Here is an 18345-nt window from a genome sequence, read left to right on the forward strand (position 1 = left end):
GACAGAAATTGCTGAACACCAAGAAACATTCAGATGGCTCTTCCCAAAGCAAACTGAAGATACCAAGTCTGCCTTGGTGGTAAATCATTTAAGATATAAACTGCAAGCAATAAAGAAAGGAGATTTAAAAATCATGGTTAGGTAAAAGATAAGTTTTGCCTTCACAGCATTCATAAAGACTTTCCACAAGCCCTACAGCAACTGGAAGCCTCACCCGGAGAAAGCTGGGACAGAAGTCTAGTAGCTTCCCAGAGAAGTATTGCCAAGGCCTGCCTCTCCTAAAAGAGCAAGATCTTCAGGGTATCTAACATCTTCTTTTCCAACAGCACCACAGTCTGGGAACCCTTTCGATACAAACTTTAACAGCAGGAAACAGGAGAAAGAACTGAGGTCTTACAAAACCACAGGAAAAACAAGCAAAAAAACTAAAGCGCACATAAACACACATTTCTCAATGCTACTTTAGCCCAAGTCTGCTTTCCAAGCAAGGTCTCTAGACACGTGTTCTGAAAACTCCTCCAAAGACGAAGATCCAACGCATAAAGCCTAAGCTGCAAGCAATAATTCCAAGGTGAATGCCTCCATCTCTGCACAGGAAGGACAGCCGGGGCAGGAAGTGCCGGAAGCAATATCACCGCCGCCCTCCCAAACGAGAAGTACCAAGCGCTTTCTAGCGACGCAGCCGAGCCAGCCCCTCGCCCGAGACCCTGCCGCGGCCCCTCGGCGGCCGCTGGAGGGGGGCGGCCGGTGGCAGCCGGGAACCAGCCGGGAACCGACCGGGAACCGACCGGGAACCACCGCAGCTCGGCCGGGCGGGGCCGGGCCAGGCCAGGCAGCCGCCGCCGCGGGAAAGAGGCGGGCGCTCTTCACCTCCCCCTAAGCGACCAACAGCAGCAGAGCCGCCCCTACCTTGCTGCGGGCACCCGCTGCCGCTCGCTGCTGGGAGCCGGGCGCGGGGAAGGCCGGCGGCGGCACGTTCAGCATCGTGCCGGGCCAGGCCGCAGCCGGGCCCCGGCGGGCGGAGCGCTGGGGCACAGCGCGCAGGCTCCGCCGCGGCAGGCGGGGCCGCGGCCAGGGCCGGCAGCCTCGGCTCCGCCGTGGTGCGGGGCGGGCCGCCGGGGACCGGCCCGTACCCTTCCGCCGCTTTGTCTCCCCCGGGGGCGAGGGGAATGCCTGCCCCTGCACCTAGGGCTGGTTTTCCGTCCGGGTGTCCCAGGTGCTTAGGCTGGAAGGTTGTGGCAGACACAGCTGCTGCAGCCCGCGCTCCCAAGGTTAAGTGTGAAAAGGCTCTGGGTGAGGGCCCGCTTCTCTCCTGCAGCAGGGCAGCACATGGGACGGGGCAAGCACTCCCTGGCTGGTGTTGGCACACTGAGCCAGCATGCAGGCAAGGGCAGATCCAGGTACGTACACAGGTACTACCTGACAGAGGCACTGGCCTTTACTTTAAAGCTTTGGATTTGTGTTGTTCTTGTAGGGCCTTTGGCCTTCACGATGATCAGTACCAAACTTCGTTTCAATTATTAAAACCAAGCTCAATTATTAAAACCAAACCAAACTATTATAAAAACTCAATTAGACCTTTTTCTCATTTCTTGATGTCTATTTTACAAACAAATGCAGTATGAAACTATCACTTTTATGTATAACAATACAGCACATATACATGAGAGTACGAGTGATGTAAGGCAAACTCTTCTACACAACAAGAACTAGATTAGAATTTGGACTCTTGACCATTTCAAAAACAGCTATATTGTTTCTCTTCTCCATGTTTGAAACTGTTGTAATAGCAGGCACAACACAACTGGACTACTTAATCCAATGATTCCTTGATACACTTCCATATGGACCCTACTAAATGACAATGACAAGCTTTCCTTCTGTACTTAGCCTTTGAGAAAGTCACATAACCACAGAGCCCTTCAAAGTAAGGCATCTGTTCTCTGTTGCAAAAATTGGTGTTCAACTTATGATCTACAAACTGTAGGACCTCAAATACAAAAAGACTAATCAATACCTTCCCCACTTAAACCAGGACAGGAACAGAACAAAGGAAAAAGGATAAAATTACAAGACATCTCCATTTTATTAAGAATAACTTACATAGAAATAAATTATCTTTAAAAATACTATAATACATATTTATATTAAGTTTAAATTAAGTCTTAGAAGTGGCATTAGCCTTCCCTGCAGTCAGCAACTTGATTCTGTTCTTGAATCTTGTTCCAGTTCATCTTCATCATCTTCACTATCCGAGTCCTCATAAAAGGATATTGTAGCCTGAACTGGGAAGTTTTTCAGAAGTGCTTCAGCTTCCTGATACAAGTAATCATAGCACCTTGATTTGGGCCAAAACAGTCTGAAACAAGTATAGAATACATTTTTTTATTGTTATTATGTATTTTACTTGGAGGCTAACATGCAAAAAAATCAAAGTGAAATTCTATTAAAACAAGCATCCTACAGAGCTTTTCCTTACATCCTCAATTGCTAAATTGCTTTCTGAATGTAATTAGGGAAAAAAATTCTCTAGATTGTTACTTTCATCTGAAGTGATAAAGTGCATTTAGAGTGCTAGTTTTGCAGCAAAATTATGAAAGCCCAAGGCCCTGCATCTGAAACTTCCCACTCCAGTACCTCAATATCAGTACTACCTGGGGATCTGATCCAAGTAGCACTACCCCTATTGGAACTATTCCTAGGGAATATAATGGGCGTCAAACAGGATCAAAAATACATTTGGATCAAATTAGTAGTTTCCTTACTGAAGGTCCTCTGCCTAGGTAGTTGTTGATACTTGTTTCACACAGTTTTAAAATTCAAAGGAATGATAAAAGTCTAGGAATGATCAGACTTTGACATTTCATCCGTCTTTCCAAAAGCAATCAACAGATTCTGTAAGGAAGACGTCCCACGGATGTAGATTTTAAAGCAGTCTGTGTATTATCCAGAAATTAACAAAATTGGCTAATAAGATCACAGTTAGCATGGGCTATCAGTTAATGATAATATATTGCAATTAATATACTCCACGTTCCTGTTCGTTTTCAGCTACCATCTTCTTTTGCTTACAGTTTGGAAATAGCTAGAAGGAACAGACCATGGAAGTCCCAAGAGCCAAGAGACTAGAACACTACAACATAATGAAATGCTGACTACAGATTGTTTAAAATAGAAATGCATTAAGAAACAGAACTAGACGGCTTTCTAGCAATTACAAGAAATACTTTTTAGGCTACTGTTTAACAGAACACTGCTTCCTTGGCAGCACAAACTCACTAACATCGGTTTTGTAAGAGGTCTCCATTCCCAATGTTCCCTGCAACAGCGTTCACTCAAATCTAAGCACTGGAGCAGTCACAGTGAAGTCTGCCTGTACAGTTGCTTAGTTAGTGAATGAATGCTTGAAGGACCAGAGCCTAGATTTGAAAGAAAGCTGCATCTTGTCTGGAAAAACTACCTGTGCAATTATTTTAAGCACCTTGCACAAAACACCTACCAAAATTTCTGAATACAGACTCTCCTACAGATTCAACTGTTATTTGCTTTATTTCGTTTTCAGAACTGACAGTGCAGATATTATCATTACCTCTATCATTAAAGCAGTAGTAACACAAGTATTTTCCTCGTTCAGCCAATGCACGCCCTCTTTTCCTGCCACTCTCTCCCACGCCCCCACCTGCTTCTTTGCTTTGGGAGGGCGCTGGATGTTTGCACAGCAACACAGCCTAGGAACTAAACCCCGTGCCTTTTTTAATCCGGGACACTGGAATGAGTAGCAAGGTGCTCCAGCCAACTCCACCACCATCAAAAAACACCCACATAACTGTGTAATAGGTCTTAAGTCTCACACCACGGAGGCACATCAACAACTCAAATATGTTAAATCCGCGAGTCCTGGCGACCATTTGCCCAAGGATCCATCAGTTCAAAAGCACATAGATGGCCAATTCACTCTCAAAGCATTTTAATACCTACATAAATATATGGATGAAAACAAAAGAGGCGGGAGAGCTAATGCTAAGACGCTGCAGTGGCGAGCAAGGCACTCTCCCCTGGGCGCGCAGTGCCACGGACCCCTGGTGCCCCGAGGTCCCCCGCGGGAACCGGCGGCGGACGGGGACTGCCACTTACCTGACGGGGTGCGTGTACAGCGCCAGCTTTCGGGAGGATTCCGCCAGCCCGCCGGGGCTGCGAGGCTGCGGAGGAGAGAGCAGAGATCAGCCTTCCGGCACGGCACCGGGCCCTCCCCGAGCATCCCCGTCCCGCCGGGGCTCCCCAGCCGAGTGCGCGGCGATGCCGGCGGCAGATGCTCCGCCGCGCCGCACCCACTCACCGCTGCGGGGCCGGGGCCGCTCCGCCGGGCCGCCTCACCCGGCGCGGGCACCCACGGCCTCCAGAAGGGCGCAGAGCTGCGGGCCGAGGGCAGGGCCGTCAGAGCAGGAGCGGGCCGTCCCCCGCACCGGGAGGAGGAGAGGGGCGAGTAGCCCTGCGGGGGCAGCGCCGCTGAGAGCAGGCGGGGACAGGCGCCCTCCATCCTCCGCCGGTCCGCGGCCGCTCGCCTGGCGCTGCCGCCCGCGGGCCCGGAGGCTTTTATAGCCGGCGGCGGGCGCTGCGCGGCGCGGAGCCCCCACCTCCCCTGGCTCATCTGCCAGCGCCATCCACAAAAAGGCTCCGCGCGAAGGCGCCGCCGTGTAAACACGGGGCGCGGGCGCGTGCATGCCCCAAATGGCCCGGGGAGGGGAAGCGGGCGTGGGGGGGATTTGGCGAGTCGGTGTTAATCGCACTCGAGCAGACACATGGCAGCTGCCGGGGGGCGGGCGGGGACAGCCCTGTGGGAACGGAACGGGGGGCGGCGGCACCGGGGACGTGCCCGGCCGCTCTGCGCCCCGGCGGCGGGGTCCGGCAGCCGCGACCGCGGCCTTTTGTTGTTCCAGCCGTGTTTGTTGATGCCCCGGAGCGGCGAGTCACGGCGTGTGGGCACCGCGACCCGCCCGCGGGAGCAGCGCGGACAAAGGGCCCCCATCCCGGGGCGGCGGAGAACATTGCGCCCTTTGGAGGAGCCCTTACTCAATAACGCGTCCGCCCCAGTGCGCTCCCTGATGTGTTCCCCCTCAGGCAACGGCGGTGGTTATAAATATATGGGTATGTATGTATGTATGTGCGCACACACACACACACACATTTTTTAATAGCGTGTTTTTACCGAGGAAACGCGCCTGCATTAATCCTTTTTTCGTGTGGTCCCAATACTTCATTCTGTTGCCAGCACTGAATGCTGTCACTGCATACGGAGCTTATATAGGGAGCTCCTGCCGTTTCCAGGATCCCCGGTACCAAGGGAGTTTACTTTTGTTTCTATTATATTTGTTATTCTTGTTTCCTCTTTTCTTTCTGAGGTTGCAATCAGTGAGGCATATGAGAGGGGCAGAAACAAGTTATATAAGAGCTGGTATATAGTAATAACACCAGCCTGAAGGACTAGGGCGGTTGGTGGGATGGAACTGCCCTAGATGCTGAAGGAGGGCTTAAACCCCACGTAATTTATCGTCCCATTAAAGACCCACATTACTGAGGCACCATAAAGATTGAGGTACTTTTTGGAATAATATTTTGCCTTCTTGAGTTTGTATGAGGCATAAGGAGTTTGTCTACCTTAGCATTGCCCAAGAGTAGCTGCAAGTAGCTGCTACTCTAAAAAGAGTAGCTACAGACTTGTGCCTTCTCCACAACTTCAGCACTATCCATTTCACTAAATAGTACCAGCAGTACGAATTGTAAAAACTGTTACATATTAGAAGCTGTGTGGGAAATATAATCAGGCTAATCTTTCACATCCTAAAGTTAAAACCAGATGTAGACTGACTTGCCTTTCTGAAGGAGACCAACCACTTTGAACAAGAAATAGTTGGAAGAGTGCACACATTGAAACTTGCACATGCTCTGATACATTCCAAGTTCACCAGTGGACACACTGTCATTTTGGAGATCTGTGCCATTTGGCCACTTGGAAAAATTGGTAATTATGACTTTAAGAGTTAATAAAGGAGAATGTATTTTCTGGTGAAAAGTCCCGTTTAGTAGGACGTGATGTTTGTAGCTGTTTGGGTTTTCCCTGCCTCATTTTCATTGTGGCCTAGAATCAGATTAAAATCAGAGTGAATAAAAGGCTCAAATTACAATACATATTCACCTTACAGCTAAGAAATAGCGAATAGAGCAAAGTATAATAAGCTGTGCAACAAACCAAATGTGATCATAAGCAAAACTATTTCTACTTTTCCTTTTTCCAAATAGCTGTGGTGAAGTTTGTCAGGTGAGGTAAAGCATAAAAGAAATGTTTTAAAGCTGTCTGATGGAAGATTCTTCTTTCACCTAAATGAAGTGAGAGCAATAAATTTTATATTTCACATTTCTCTTTTGAGAAATTTAACACAGGCTGTGTAACGAAAAAAAAAAAAAGAGGCAAGGTTCATTGTCTGAAGAAGAAAAGCAGAAACATCCTCCATCATGTTAGCAGTGACAAAGGGCTAGGAGAACACATCAGCTTTATCTGTATCTCACCTGAAATGAGAAAATGTCCTAGGGAGAAAGTGTGATTTACCCATTAGAGAGCAAATTGAAAGAGAGGTGTTGAAAGGATAAGGAGAAAATAATGACTAACAGCTGTTGTTCCCCTGCATACTTTCACACTGTATGAGTCTTCTTGGCTTTATCGTTCAGTAATGCAGTCATGTTTGTTCAGAGAAATACAGAAGTCTGTCGTTGCAATAATAACTTGTTATCATTGACATAATTTAAAAAAACCTCCCAAAAATAAAAACAAAACCAAAACCCTTAATATTTTGCTATCTTCCCATTGACCTTGAAATACAGAGTAGAAATTGGTAAATCAGGGATAGATAAATCAGCTGTGGTAAATGGTAAATCAGCTTTGTCGTGTTTACCTCTTCTGCAATTTGTGCACTGTAACAGTGCATTGGTTTCATCATGCTAAAATCTCTTCAGGTAGGAGATACATACAGCTGCTGAACAAATAGTTGATCAAATGGGAGTGATGGAATACATTTAAAACTGGCTATTTTAATATTGTGGTGGAATATATAGCTCTGAATTCAACATGAAGTCCAATAGAGGTGGTTCTCTCATGCATTCTTGTCTCATCTAACTAAAGCAATATTCCCCATTCTGTGCCTTAGTTCCTGCTTTTCATATTTCTACTTTTTAAAAAAAGTGCAAGTCCTGAGTTGAAGGCTGTTCTTCATTGTACATATATAACTAGACTGCCTCTAGGAAAGGATGGCTGGGAATCAGGATCTAATACACTGTGCTTTATTATACTGGAATGAAAACTGAAATATTGTGGTTTATGGTTTTATTTACACTTGTGCAAAAATAAAAATACCTGGGCTTTTGATCAGTTTTCAGTTTTTTGAAAATTTCTCTCAAGATCAAAGATTTTAAAAAATTTCCTTATACTACTTTCCAAGCAGATCATAGCTGGTCATGAACAGGGTTCAATCCTGCTTAGATATAGTTTGATTTTCATAGAGTTTTTTTACAAAATTGGAGTTGAAGAATTTCAAATGCAGTACAAAAATTCTTGTACAGTCACTCTGATTTTACAGCAGTGGAAAAAGCCCTGATTTTGTTTTCTCAGAATTATACCAAGCAGTACTTTTCCAGAATGAAAGTAATTTTTTAAAATTTGGTTTAAATTGATTAAAAATGCTTTTGTGGATTTCTGCAGTGTGACGCCTTGAAATGTAGTGCACTGTTAATAGGATACACAGAAAAGCAAACACAGAGATCTGTGCAGATTTCAGTGTGCTACTATAAACAAAGAAGTGGTCACAAATGGCTTAGAGCTAAATTTGACAAGACAGTGCGAATCACACTGGGACATGGGAATATCTGGACAGAGGACAGTCAGCTGGCTTCATATTCACCTCTCTTGAGGCAGAGATACCTCTCACTTATTAGTAAAGCAGGGACATTACATGAAAATTATTGCATGAGTTGATTAGGGAGAGAATTAGCTTGATCTTGTCAGGAATTTGTTTTAGTTATAAGAGCAAGGTCAAACATGTGGAACTGTTCTTTTGCTTACTGAGACTGAACTGAGGAAACTGATTAACAGACAAAATATGATCTTGATTATTTTCTAGCCTAGCTTCATTTTGATGCTTCCACTTTTAGCAATACTTTAGGTTTTGAAATTCAGCCTATACCTGATATTTGCATATAGGTATTGACTGTACATGCATATGTAATTTATTTACATGTTTGGTCTGTCAGCTCTTAAATTTATCTCTTTTTTCCCACTAAAAGCAAAGTTTGCACAGGAAATTTGTAAAACTTTGATAGATGTTCATCTGTGTACAATGACAAAGTTTAGTGAAAACTTGCAATGGTGTCTTATGAGGCCTTTGACATTTTTTGGTTGTGATATGACACAAAGGGCATTCTTTCTGCTATAGTTTAAAAATAAAATATCAATTTGCAAAGAAAAAAGACCACCGCAGATGTGTTCACCAACCTTTACCCTTGCCACTATTTGGATTTGATACAGTATTATTAGACCTAATGTACCTGAAAATGCATTACATTCAGCATTTCTGCAAAATGATTTATAAAATGATTGTTTGGCCAATAAAGGTTGTGTTTGTCCTATTGCTGGTATGTATTTTTTCCATCCTATTTATATACAAAAAATGCAGTACATAATCAAACAGTGTAATTCCACTTAAACCAAAGTGCCAGGTGATTCCTACAGAGGTGTATGTTAGAGGTCTAAAGATGGAATCCTCTTTTGTGGACACATCCATCTCACTTCCACTCATTTCTCTGGATTTTGACTAGGCTGTAGTAGTATTAAACATCTTTCTTTCGTTTTATGGAGAAAATTATTCTTCCCCTTCCTCTATTTAACTGAAGCACTGGAAGAAAAACTTTGTGAAAAGGAGGAGTGCAATTCCAAGAAAGAATATTTTTTTCACCCTCTTTTTGCTATTAGGAACCAGCTCCTGGTAATTCAGGAGGGAGTGGCCTCATTTGAAGGAGCATGGCTCTACACTTCACTCTGTCAATGGGTCTGAAACCCTCCAAGTTTCTTAGGTTAATGCCAGAAGTGATGCTGTTACAAACTTTGGTGGTGGGGGGGATCCTAGGAATCTGCTGGGGGATGAGCAATGTGCTGTGTTCGTGGCACACGTGAGAGCCCTGCACGTCCATGTGGCCAAGTGTGACTGCACACAGCAGGTTGGGCTTCCTCATTTCCCTCCCCCTCTACACTCCTCTCCCAGGCTCAGGCTGGCAAATGGTAAAAGATAATGTATCCACATGGGAAAGCAGCACATTAGGGGACTGAGAATGTGTAATGGAATCAGCCACCAGTTACAGGGATCTTTTAAAAAAATAGGAGTATCACTTGCTATTGAGTTATGGGCACTTTAAATTCCATGCAGATAAGAAACAGAGACATCGGTGCTGAACACCAATCTTGTTAACCTCTTTTAATAGAATGGGAGTCGGTGAAACACTGATACATCATTGATGCCAGGGCTCAGCAGAAGTGTCTGGCTGGCTCAGCATAATGCAGCATAATGTCACAGTGTTTGCTGCAGTTGGAGCACACAGTGCTGCAGTGTGGCACTGACAGGATTTTCCCTCTTGCCTCTGGAAATGAGAGGCAGCCAAATGAAATGAAGTCAACAGCTATTGACAGAGCAGATGAAGAAATTAAGATAATCGTTGGAATGCCCTGATCTGACCCCTCTGGTAATACAGTCTCTAGCAATGTCATCTCCTCTCTCACAATGTTCCATTCAATTAGCTGATTCTTCAGATATATTGCTTTCCTGGCTACAAAGATAGTGATAGAGGCAGAGTGGTTGTTTTTCAATTTCCCTTGTCTCTCCAAGCTATCAGCACAGCGTCAACTCTCCGAAAAGATGCATGCCACTAAGCATGATGTATACAATAGAGCATTTAACCTCTGTCAGGAAGGAATGAATTGCAAGAAACAGAGCTGTACCTCTGACAAACAAGCACCTGAGAAAGGCGATGTGAGTACTAAAGATAAGCAGTGCCAGCCAGAGGAGTACCCATGATATCTCATACTGCACTGCAGGGATGTCAGAGCTCTTACACAGGTGCCTGCAGATAGCTGCTGACAGACACCCTCTAAGCCTCCAGTTCCTCCCTGGCTTCTTGTGACTGATGTTATGGGGCTGCCAATTCCATCATGTCAGAATTTCAGCACTTCTTTGAGCATGCTCACATCCCAGGGATCCTTAGTGGTAGCACTGAACACAAGGAATAGGCTGCTAGCCTGTCTGTTTTAAGGAAGATGCAGATAAATGCCAAAGGTGCCAAAGGTAAAAACTGATACCACTTGTTTTTAAGGCTACTTGTCAGTACCCTTAAAATCACAATTTCCATTGCTTCTGATTTTCCAAATTTGGGCTAAATTTTCCTGTGGTAGGGGAAGTTGTGGGGGAGGGAAGGAACTGCAATCAAAGTAAGACAGCTCAAATCATTGAGCCATCTTCAAGAATCATAGAATGTTTTGGGTTGAATGAGACCTTTCTAGTTGCAACCTCCCTGCCAGGGCCAGCAATGCCATGCAGTAGATCAGGTTGCTCAGGGCCCCATCCAACCTGGCCTTGAACACTTCCAGGGATGGGAAGATCATCTTGAAACATAAAAAAGTTCTTGTGCCTTTTTTTTGGAGAGCAGTAGGCTTCGGTAGATATGGGGAAGAGCAGCTTGAGAATGTGGGAAGAACAGACAATGTTTGAGCAATGAGACTGGATCCAAGTCCCAGATGGCAGAGAAAAGGAAGAGAGAAGGGGCAGGACAGCCACCAAGGAGCAAGGTTGCAGAAGCAAAGCAAGAGTGACTCCTGAACAGGACCTGGCAAAAGATAACATTTAGCATGGGAAGGACAATTTGGACTGGAAGATAATAACTTGGTGATGTCAGAACAGGGTAAGAAGATTGAGATGAAAGACTTTGGATAGGAAGACCTTACAAATGGGAAAATACTGGAAAACAGTCAAAAGACACAAGACAGGTTCTTCTTAGTAAAGGACATTGGGCCTGGATGTCTTGTTCCCAGACATGATCTAAAGAGAGGTCTGAAAGCTAGAACCTGAGGCTGGTTAATGAGAAGTAAGATGAAAAGCCAAAATTGAAAAGATGAATAAATGCATGAATAAAGTATTAGTACATTGAGGGGAAGGGAGAGGGGAATTGAGTTGGGATTAAAATAGGTATCGAAGTCATAGCCCCAATGTACACCTTTCCAAAGCCTGTGGACCTCAAGAGACCCTATTCCTGCAAAGCCTGGAAGCCTGCTGTGAAGGTCCCATCGCCTTCTAGAGAGGCTCCAAGTTGGTACCACTAACAGTTAACTCTTTTAGCTCAAACAACAAAATCCTGCATCATAGACCCCAAGTTTTCTATCCAGGTCCTATAATTGCATGACATGGTGATTTTTTTCCTGCTTGTTGTTCCATTTGTATTTGTATAACATAGCAATTCACCTCTATACTGTAATGTGGAAAAATTTTAATGCTGCAGTCAAGTCACCCAAAAAACCAGAAACTTAAAATTCTGTGAGGTTCATATGTGCGTTATAGCTCATGAAATTTAAGTGTTTAATAGTTATTCCTCTAAATCTAAGATGATGAATTCAGGCTGCTGTTAGATAGAAACCTTCAGACAACTCATTGTGTCCTAGAAGAGGAGGATGTCTTCTAAAAATGTCCTAAAATGTCTAAAATGCACAGGGAAGGCAAGATGACAAGCTCTCTGGCACAATCTGTCCCTACTGTCTCTGAAAGATGACCAGATTAATTTGGAAATGCCTAGTTTAGCCTGACAATAGGTTTTAGATGTCTCAAGCTAGGTAATGTGAATCCAAATGACATGTTTCTGTGTTTGTCTGATACGAGAGACTGCAGTAAGATTTGTAGGTGTTTAAGTCCACTCCTCCCAGGGTTCGCAAGTGCAAATTCCCTCTTGCATTTTTGTGTCCTAAATAGCTTGAACAGTATGGATCTGAGGCTCAGGACTGCATTTGAAATTAATGAGAATCATGCCTTAAATGCAGTACTATATAATTCAAGTCTATGGAAAAATGAAGTCCTCATTATCTTAAACTGGCCAGCCATGTTTAAAGAGCCTTTTTAACCTTAGCCACCTGGTATAAAATGGCAGCAGTAGTCCCTAAAGGCTCTGTGAAGTTTGTTTAATTCCAGCAGCCACCATGGTTGCTGGCAGAATCTTAGTATCACAGAATGGCCTGGGATGGAAGGGACCTTAAAAATCATCTAAGTCCAATTTCCCTGACCATCAGAGCAGCGTTTTGAAATCTTGTCTTGTTTTTCCTGTGAAAGAAAGCCATCAGAGTGTGCAGGCTGAGCAGACAGCAAATGATATGCTGAAAAACTGATCAATACCTTCTCATCACCTATGCTGAGCACTGAGATAGGGAAGGGAATTGTGAAAACCAGGAGGTGGTGGTGCCATTGCTGCCATAGTGCATATACACATGCAAGCTGAACTTAAGTTTTGTAGACAACCATAATTCTAGTGTTTTTCTAACTTTCTGGTGCTCACTCTCACAGTCTTTATAATGTTATTTTGACACACGATTGTCTGTGAGTGTAAGATGTGTCTGTGATGTATTCCATCTGGAAATTTTGCTTAAGATCCTTCCCTTTTTAATTTCCCTCAAAAGCCTTTGTGCATGTCTTTATATGCCCCAACATAATATTCAAGACATTATTCACTATCAAATTTATCAAAATATTCAATATATTTTAAATCAAGCAGAAAACTATGGGACACAATGTTTGGTTTTGACATGAATGTAGATACTCATATACAGGTATCATATGCAGGTAAAAGTTTCAAAGTAGATGATTGAAAATTTTCTCTGATAGTCATAAACCTGTCATATTTTAAGACCTTGAAGAACACTATCACAATATTTTTAAAGCTGCATCCTCAATAATTTAATCGCCTTCCTCTGCTCACATTTTTATTGCTTTCTTTCCTGTTTGAGCTACAGCCACAGTCTCAATGAGACATTGCATTCCTTCACATCCTAGTATTCACAATATGAAATACAGGATAGCAAGTAAGTGTGATATCACATTATTAAAAATTTTTACTGTCTCATCTTTTACATTTTCTCCTGGCATTTTTTTCATTAGGAGGCTTAAAGAATTCCACAGATCCCACTTTCCAAGTTACTGATGTGGTTTTACTCTGTGAAACAGAAGTCTCTGGATAATTAGCATCTTGTTAGTCAGCCAAGTATCTCTCAGGCCTCCAGGCATTACTGCATCATGAGTATAAAAAAAGAGTCTGACATTTTTCCATTACATTTACCTTTCGTCTTCCTAAACTGGTTCTTTCTTCAAAATAACAATTCATAGCATATATATATATATATATATATATATATATTTTTTTTTTTTTTTTTTTTACTGAAATACTTTTTGTTTATAACAGACATTGCAAATTCTTGGTATTTTTTTTTCATTCACCTTCACAAAATTTATATTTATCTCTAGCTATATTTATGTTCATACTGTAAAAATATATTGTATATAAAATATGCATTATATAGGAGAATATATATATATTCTTATAATCCAAGAATACTTATATTTTCCATATATACATAATGAAACATATATGGAATTTTTACATATATATGAAGTGAATATTTAAATAACTTTCGCCTGGATATATATGGCCTGGCTGGAAACTGAAAAATAGGAAATCTAAACTTTATCAGAGGTATCTTCCTAAATAAAAATTTTGAAAAATATACATTTTTAAAATGGTGCTGCTATTAAGAGGATATTTAAACATAAAAAAAATTAAGAGCGTTTTCTGCCTGAAATGCGTCACTAATCCTGGAAATTATTACCTTGGGTGTTCATTTTCTCAGCCCTGCAAGAGATCTCTCATATTGTCGTCAAATACTTCATAATAAAATATGGTTTCACTTGCACACCAACTGCCTTTCTGTCTAAAATAAATACTTAAAATGCATTGAAACATGTATATTTAATTGTGGGTTTATTAATTCATTTATTTTCTGAATTATATAGAAAGGATTAAGAGGACATGAATATGGAGTGCTAGGCATAATTTTTAAAAATAGTAATTTAATGCTCTGTTAAAGCAACTTTTATCCATAAACATTCTTAAGCACCTTAAAAATTGTTTTGTTTTTTTTTTTCATTTGAAACCCAGGGCTATTAACTGCTATTCTGCTATTAAGTGCAGAATAGCTCAGGGCTTCATTTCCAGGTGCACATTTTGCTTTTATCAGGAAAAAGCCTTTTGTTGACTGGTAGCACACAGGAAATCTAGGAAGGATTCAACGGCCTCAAAAGAAAATGCCATTTTAAATCCTGCCCTGGCTCCCTCTGACACCTGCAGTGACTTTATTTGACCTGCAAGGGAGCCATATGAATTCTTAGGCAATGTCACAGTGCCAATAAACATGCTCCATACAGAAGGAGGGAAAGAAAACCTGTCTTGGCACTGCAAGACCTGCTACTGTTCAATCAGACAAAAAGGCCTGCTTCTGAGGATGCATCCTTTCATTTCAATTCTTCAAAGAACTGTAGAGCTGAGATGCCCTTCGTGAGTTTGCTTATAACACGAGCAGGGAAAGAGTGGAAGATCCATGCTTGTTTCTTCCCCACACTGAAACCAAGGAAAAATCTGTTTGAATAAAAAATGATGGTGCTTTTCTAAAGAGATTACTATTTTTCTTCCCTTTCCTGATGCAGCTTCTGTTCTCTCTCATTGCTCTCTTTCCATGGTAGGAGAGCAGGTGTGAGGCAGACGGTTTGGCAGATAGAAATATTCTAGTACTATAATTATAATCAACATTTCTGTGTAAAATACCCAAGGGTTTATGCATGCACAACACATAGAGGAAGTTCCACATGGAGTTTTCAGTTTCTTGCTCTTAGTCATAAATACAAATGCCTTTAATTTTCTGGAGAATTCAATTTTTAGGGGAATGAGGGAGTTTGAGGGGGGTGTCAGGGGTGGGATTCCCCTGAAAGTACTGGCTTAACCTAGTTTAATCCTCTCTTGTATTCAAGCTATCCTTGGTATAGTGTAACGAGAGGAAGCACGGTGAATACTCTGCAAAGGCTTGGATTTATGAATGGAATCAGCCTCCCCAGCACGCCTTTTAAGTGTGCACGTAAGCCTGACTGTGGAGAAGGAGCACGTGCAGCACAAAGCTGTATTATCTCCATGGGCTTTACATGGACATGGGATTCCTTACAGGCCAAGTAGCAGGACACACCTGTAATGGAGCTCAAGGCTGGAAAGTTTTCTGGGAGCACTCCCTGGAGGGGGAGGACACAGGTTTTGTGTCTTCCTCTGTGCTGCACATACAAACCAAGGTGACAGTTGGGGAAATGGTTTTCCAAGGCAGACACAAGAAATTAGTTCAGCCTTATAACATGCCTCAGTGAGCACCTGAGCCAAGGATATAATTTTTAATAAATCATTTACTGCAAAAGCTTCATCTCTGTGATTGCAAATGTGTCTGTTTCTTTATTTCTGTTGTACAACTGTGTACAGGTTGAGAAATACTTGAATTTTATTTGCTTATTTAAAAACACAAATCTCCATTTTTGATAAATTATGCACAAACTGTGTTTGCTATTCCTTCTAACCAAACCGATGTGCACCAAGGAACTCTGTCAGCAAGATCGACAGATTAACCATGTCTCTCTGCTCTCTTGTTGAACTGGATTGCTATAATTGAGTGTCTCACGAGGGCATTACACAGGTTCATATTTATAATTTAAGATTTCTATTCCCTGAACATCTCAAGTATTGTGTTTAAGAGTCTTTATTTCCATAAACCATCATTGCAGTAAATATAATAGAGGCAAATACAGAATGTGTGAAAACACCAGCTTTACAGTGTAGAAGGGAAAGGGTCTGCTAGCATTCAAGAATCAAAGAAAAAAAAAAGAATGTAGGAGTGCTTTAAAATGGAGGATTGAGGACAAAGTGACAGATGCAGGAGAGCATGCCAGTTGAAGTGACTCATTATTGGAAGTGGAAAACTGAAAGCACTCTATATGCCTGAGAGAAGATGACAAAATCCAAACAGCAGGCAACAAAGATTGGTGCAAACACTCAAAAAAAGTCAGACATACAAGCAGGGGTTAGATCAGTACTCCACATGAAAGTGCTCTGTGTGACTGCTAGGAGTCTGAGGATGGAGGTTAGTGAACTGGAGTATTTAATTTTAAATGTTTATAGTAGTAAGCATCTGATAGAAAACAATCAGTGTGATACTGTAATACAGAGGAGTTCAAATACATCTGAATAACTGAGAAGACTACAGCATTAGAGGAGCAGTAATGTTTGTTAAAACAAAGTTCAGCTTCACATTGGTAACAGAAAGAATATATGATATAAAATCAATTTGGGTTTAAATTTCCTATCCGGGAAAGAACAATAGTAAAAAACCAGTTGTCCTGCCCTGGGAAGTCAGCCTGGACAATCCAGAGGACAGCCCCCCCATCCCAAAGCTGGTGGAACCAGCAGCACTCTGTGCATGCCTGTCCCTCTCTGTTGATGACAAGCGTGGGAGGCTGCCTGGCAAACTCTGACAAAGTATTTACCCGTTCAGTGGGTAAAGTTCAGCATGATAAATCCACCTGATGTTCGAGGCTGTGCTTCTGGTGACTCACACAGAGGGTGACAACAGCTGCAAAGCACCCTCAGATTAAAGGCTGCAGGGGTCAGATCGGTACAAGGGGACACTGCAGCTGTCTGCAGGGGGATTAGGAAGAGTTCTGGGCACGCTATTATTCAGACACAACTGGTTTAGATAGTTTCAGTTCTTGGCCCAACTAGTCAGATAATCCACAAGAAGGAAAGCCATTCTAGCTTTAATCCTGAGCCGTTTAAAGGAAGTATTTCTATATATGACTGTGGAAGAATAGCTCCATAATAGTCTAAGGTATTCAAATACAGTATCACTGTAAAAAAAGGAAAAGGCACCAACATCCCAAGTTCAAGAAGAAAGCTGCTTGCAAATGGTCAAATTAGACAAAAATTAATGACAAGAGTCATAAAAAAACAAAGGTGAACTTATATGGCTTTATATGTGAGGGAGTAAGCATGACTTTTAAAGGCTGAAGTCACATTTCACCAATGAACTAAACATTGTTTATCAGAAGCTCATTGAGTGCAGGTATCAAAATGAAACAGAAATCATGATTATACCACCCTTTGAGCCACTGATGAAACTACCTTGAGTATGGCATGGACTTTGGCTGCATGATGCAGTACAACTAAAAAAGGTACAGATAGGCAGCAATTAGGATCAGAGAATGGGAACAACACCTAGGCAGGGGGAAGAAATATTACAGACTATTTTTTCTTGTATTACTCTTTAGCATAGGGAAAAAAAAAGGTGTCTAAAAGGATTTCCTTGGATATATGTAAATCATTAATGATATAGAATGTAAACAGCTATTTTTGCATAGCTGTGGGGCATCTCAGGCTTAAAATTATCAGAAGATGGTTTTTCATATAATGTATGATTAAAATTACAAACTCGTTGCTAGAGGGTGTCACAGAGATCAAAAGCATACAGAAGTTTAAAAAACTACCAGACATAGATAAGGCAGATCCATCACATCCTTCTCAACTTCCAGTGTCAGAGACTGAGCTGGACCGGTGCCCTGCCTATCTGGGGGTTGTTATTCTCACATTCTAACCAAAGTAATTAAAAATTGCAAGAAAAAACCCCAAGATACTATTTTCTCCACTTCTACCCATCAGATAATAACCTTTGATTATTGCAAACCGGGCTGGATTCCAAGTAAAAATTTCAAGATGAACAGCCCCAGCTAAGTTGAGGGGTTCTCATTTGTAAATGGAAAATAAACATTAATACCAAGTCTTTCTATCTGAATGGAGCACAGCAGCTCTGTCAGGTTATTTTAATGAAGATAAGTATCTTTAATTTGTATGAAATATATCTCTTTCAATGCACAATTTGGTTATTTCCATTCCACATTCTTCTTTTATAATGAGGGTTTGGTAAGAAAATCTGTTAATAGAATAAGGTCATTTTCAGAGTGATGTTTCCACTTGTCACAGTTACTTGAAAGACACAGAAAATGGGGTTGTCCTTATCTGCCTTTCTCTGGTGCTCAGTGTGTGAGACACCATGGGCCAAGAATGATAAATTTAATTAAGCTCCTTAAGCAACAGCATTCTGTCTCAGTAAACATTAACACTTCCCCTTATGCCTGAACAAAC

The 18345-nt window shown here is 42.1% G+C and overlaps 2 protein-coding genes across 4 annotated transcripts in view; both read right to left on the bottom strand.

The window, feature by feature from the left end:
- The window catches only part of CYB5R4 (cytochrome b5 reductase 4), a 31317-nt gene extending 30274 nt beyond the window's left edge, over window positions 1-1043 (bottom strand). The window contains exon 1 of one of the 3 annotated variants that reach the window (XM_014877823.2): window positions 910-1043. In XM_014877823.2, the coding sequence (XP_014733309.1) occupies window positions 910-984 (75 nt within the window). In that variant the 5' untranslated portion in view covers window positions 985-1043. Of the gene's footprint in view, window positions 1-214; window positions 358-446; window positions 465-909 lie in introns of those variants that run through there. The other 2 variants (XM_088162087.1, XM_014877825.2) reach the window with 2 other exon arrangements.
- Window positions 1044-2062: 1019 nt separating this feature from the next.
- RIPPLY2 (ripply transcriptional repressor 2) lies at window positions 2063-4663 on the bottom strand. The gene is made up of 3 exons (XM_088162088.1): window positions 4337-4663; window positions 4135-4199; window positions 2063-2359 (listed from the first exon to the last, which is right to left on the bottom strand). The coding sequence occupies exons 1-3, from the start codon at window positions 4646-4648 to the stop codon at window positions 2194-2196; spliced, it is 543 nt and encodes a 180-aa protein (XP_088018214.1). The 5' UTR covers window positions 4649-4663; the 3' UTR covers window positions 2063-2193.
- Window positions 4664-18345: the final 13682 nt, after the last annotated feature.

The sequence above is a fragment of the Sturnus vulgaris genome, chromosome 3 (genome assembly GCF_052056855.1).
Source record: "Sturnus vulgaris isolate bStuVul1 chromosome 3, bStuVul1.hap1, whole genome shotgun sequence".
Taxonomy (NCBI): Eukaryota; Metazoa; Chordata; class Aves; order Passeriformes; family Sturnidae; genus Sturnus; species Sturnus vulgaris.

Coding starts and splice junctions, on each gene's coding strand:
- RIPPLY2 (XM_088162088.1), bottom strand. CDS start 4,648: ATGAGCCAGGGGAGGTGGGGGCTCCGCGCCGCGCAGCGCCCGCCGCCG. Junction 4,200..4,336: donor GCGGCCCCGGCCCCGCAGCG/GTGAGTGGGTGC, acceptor TCTCCTCCGCAG/CCTCGCAGCCCCGGCGGGCT. Junction 2,360..4,134: donor CTGTACACGCACCCCGTCAG/GTAAGTGGCAGT, acceptor TACTTGTTTCAG/ACTGTTTTGGCCCAAATCAA.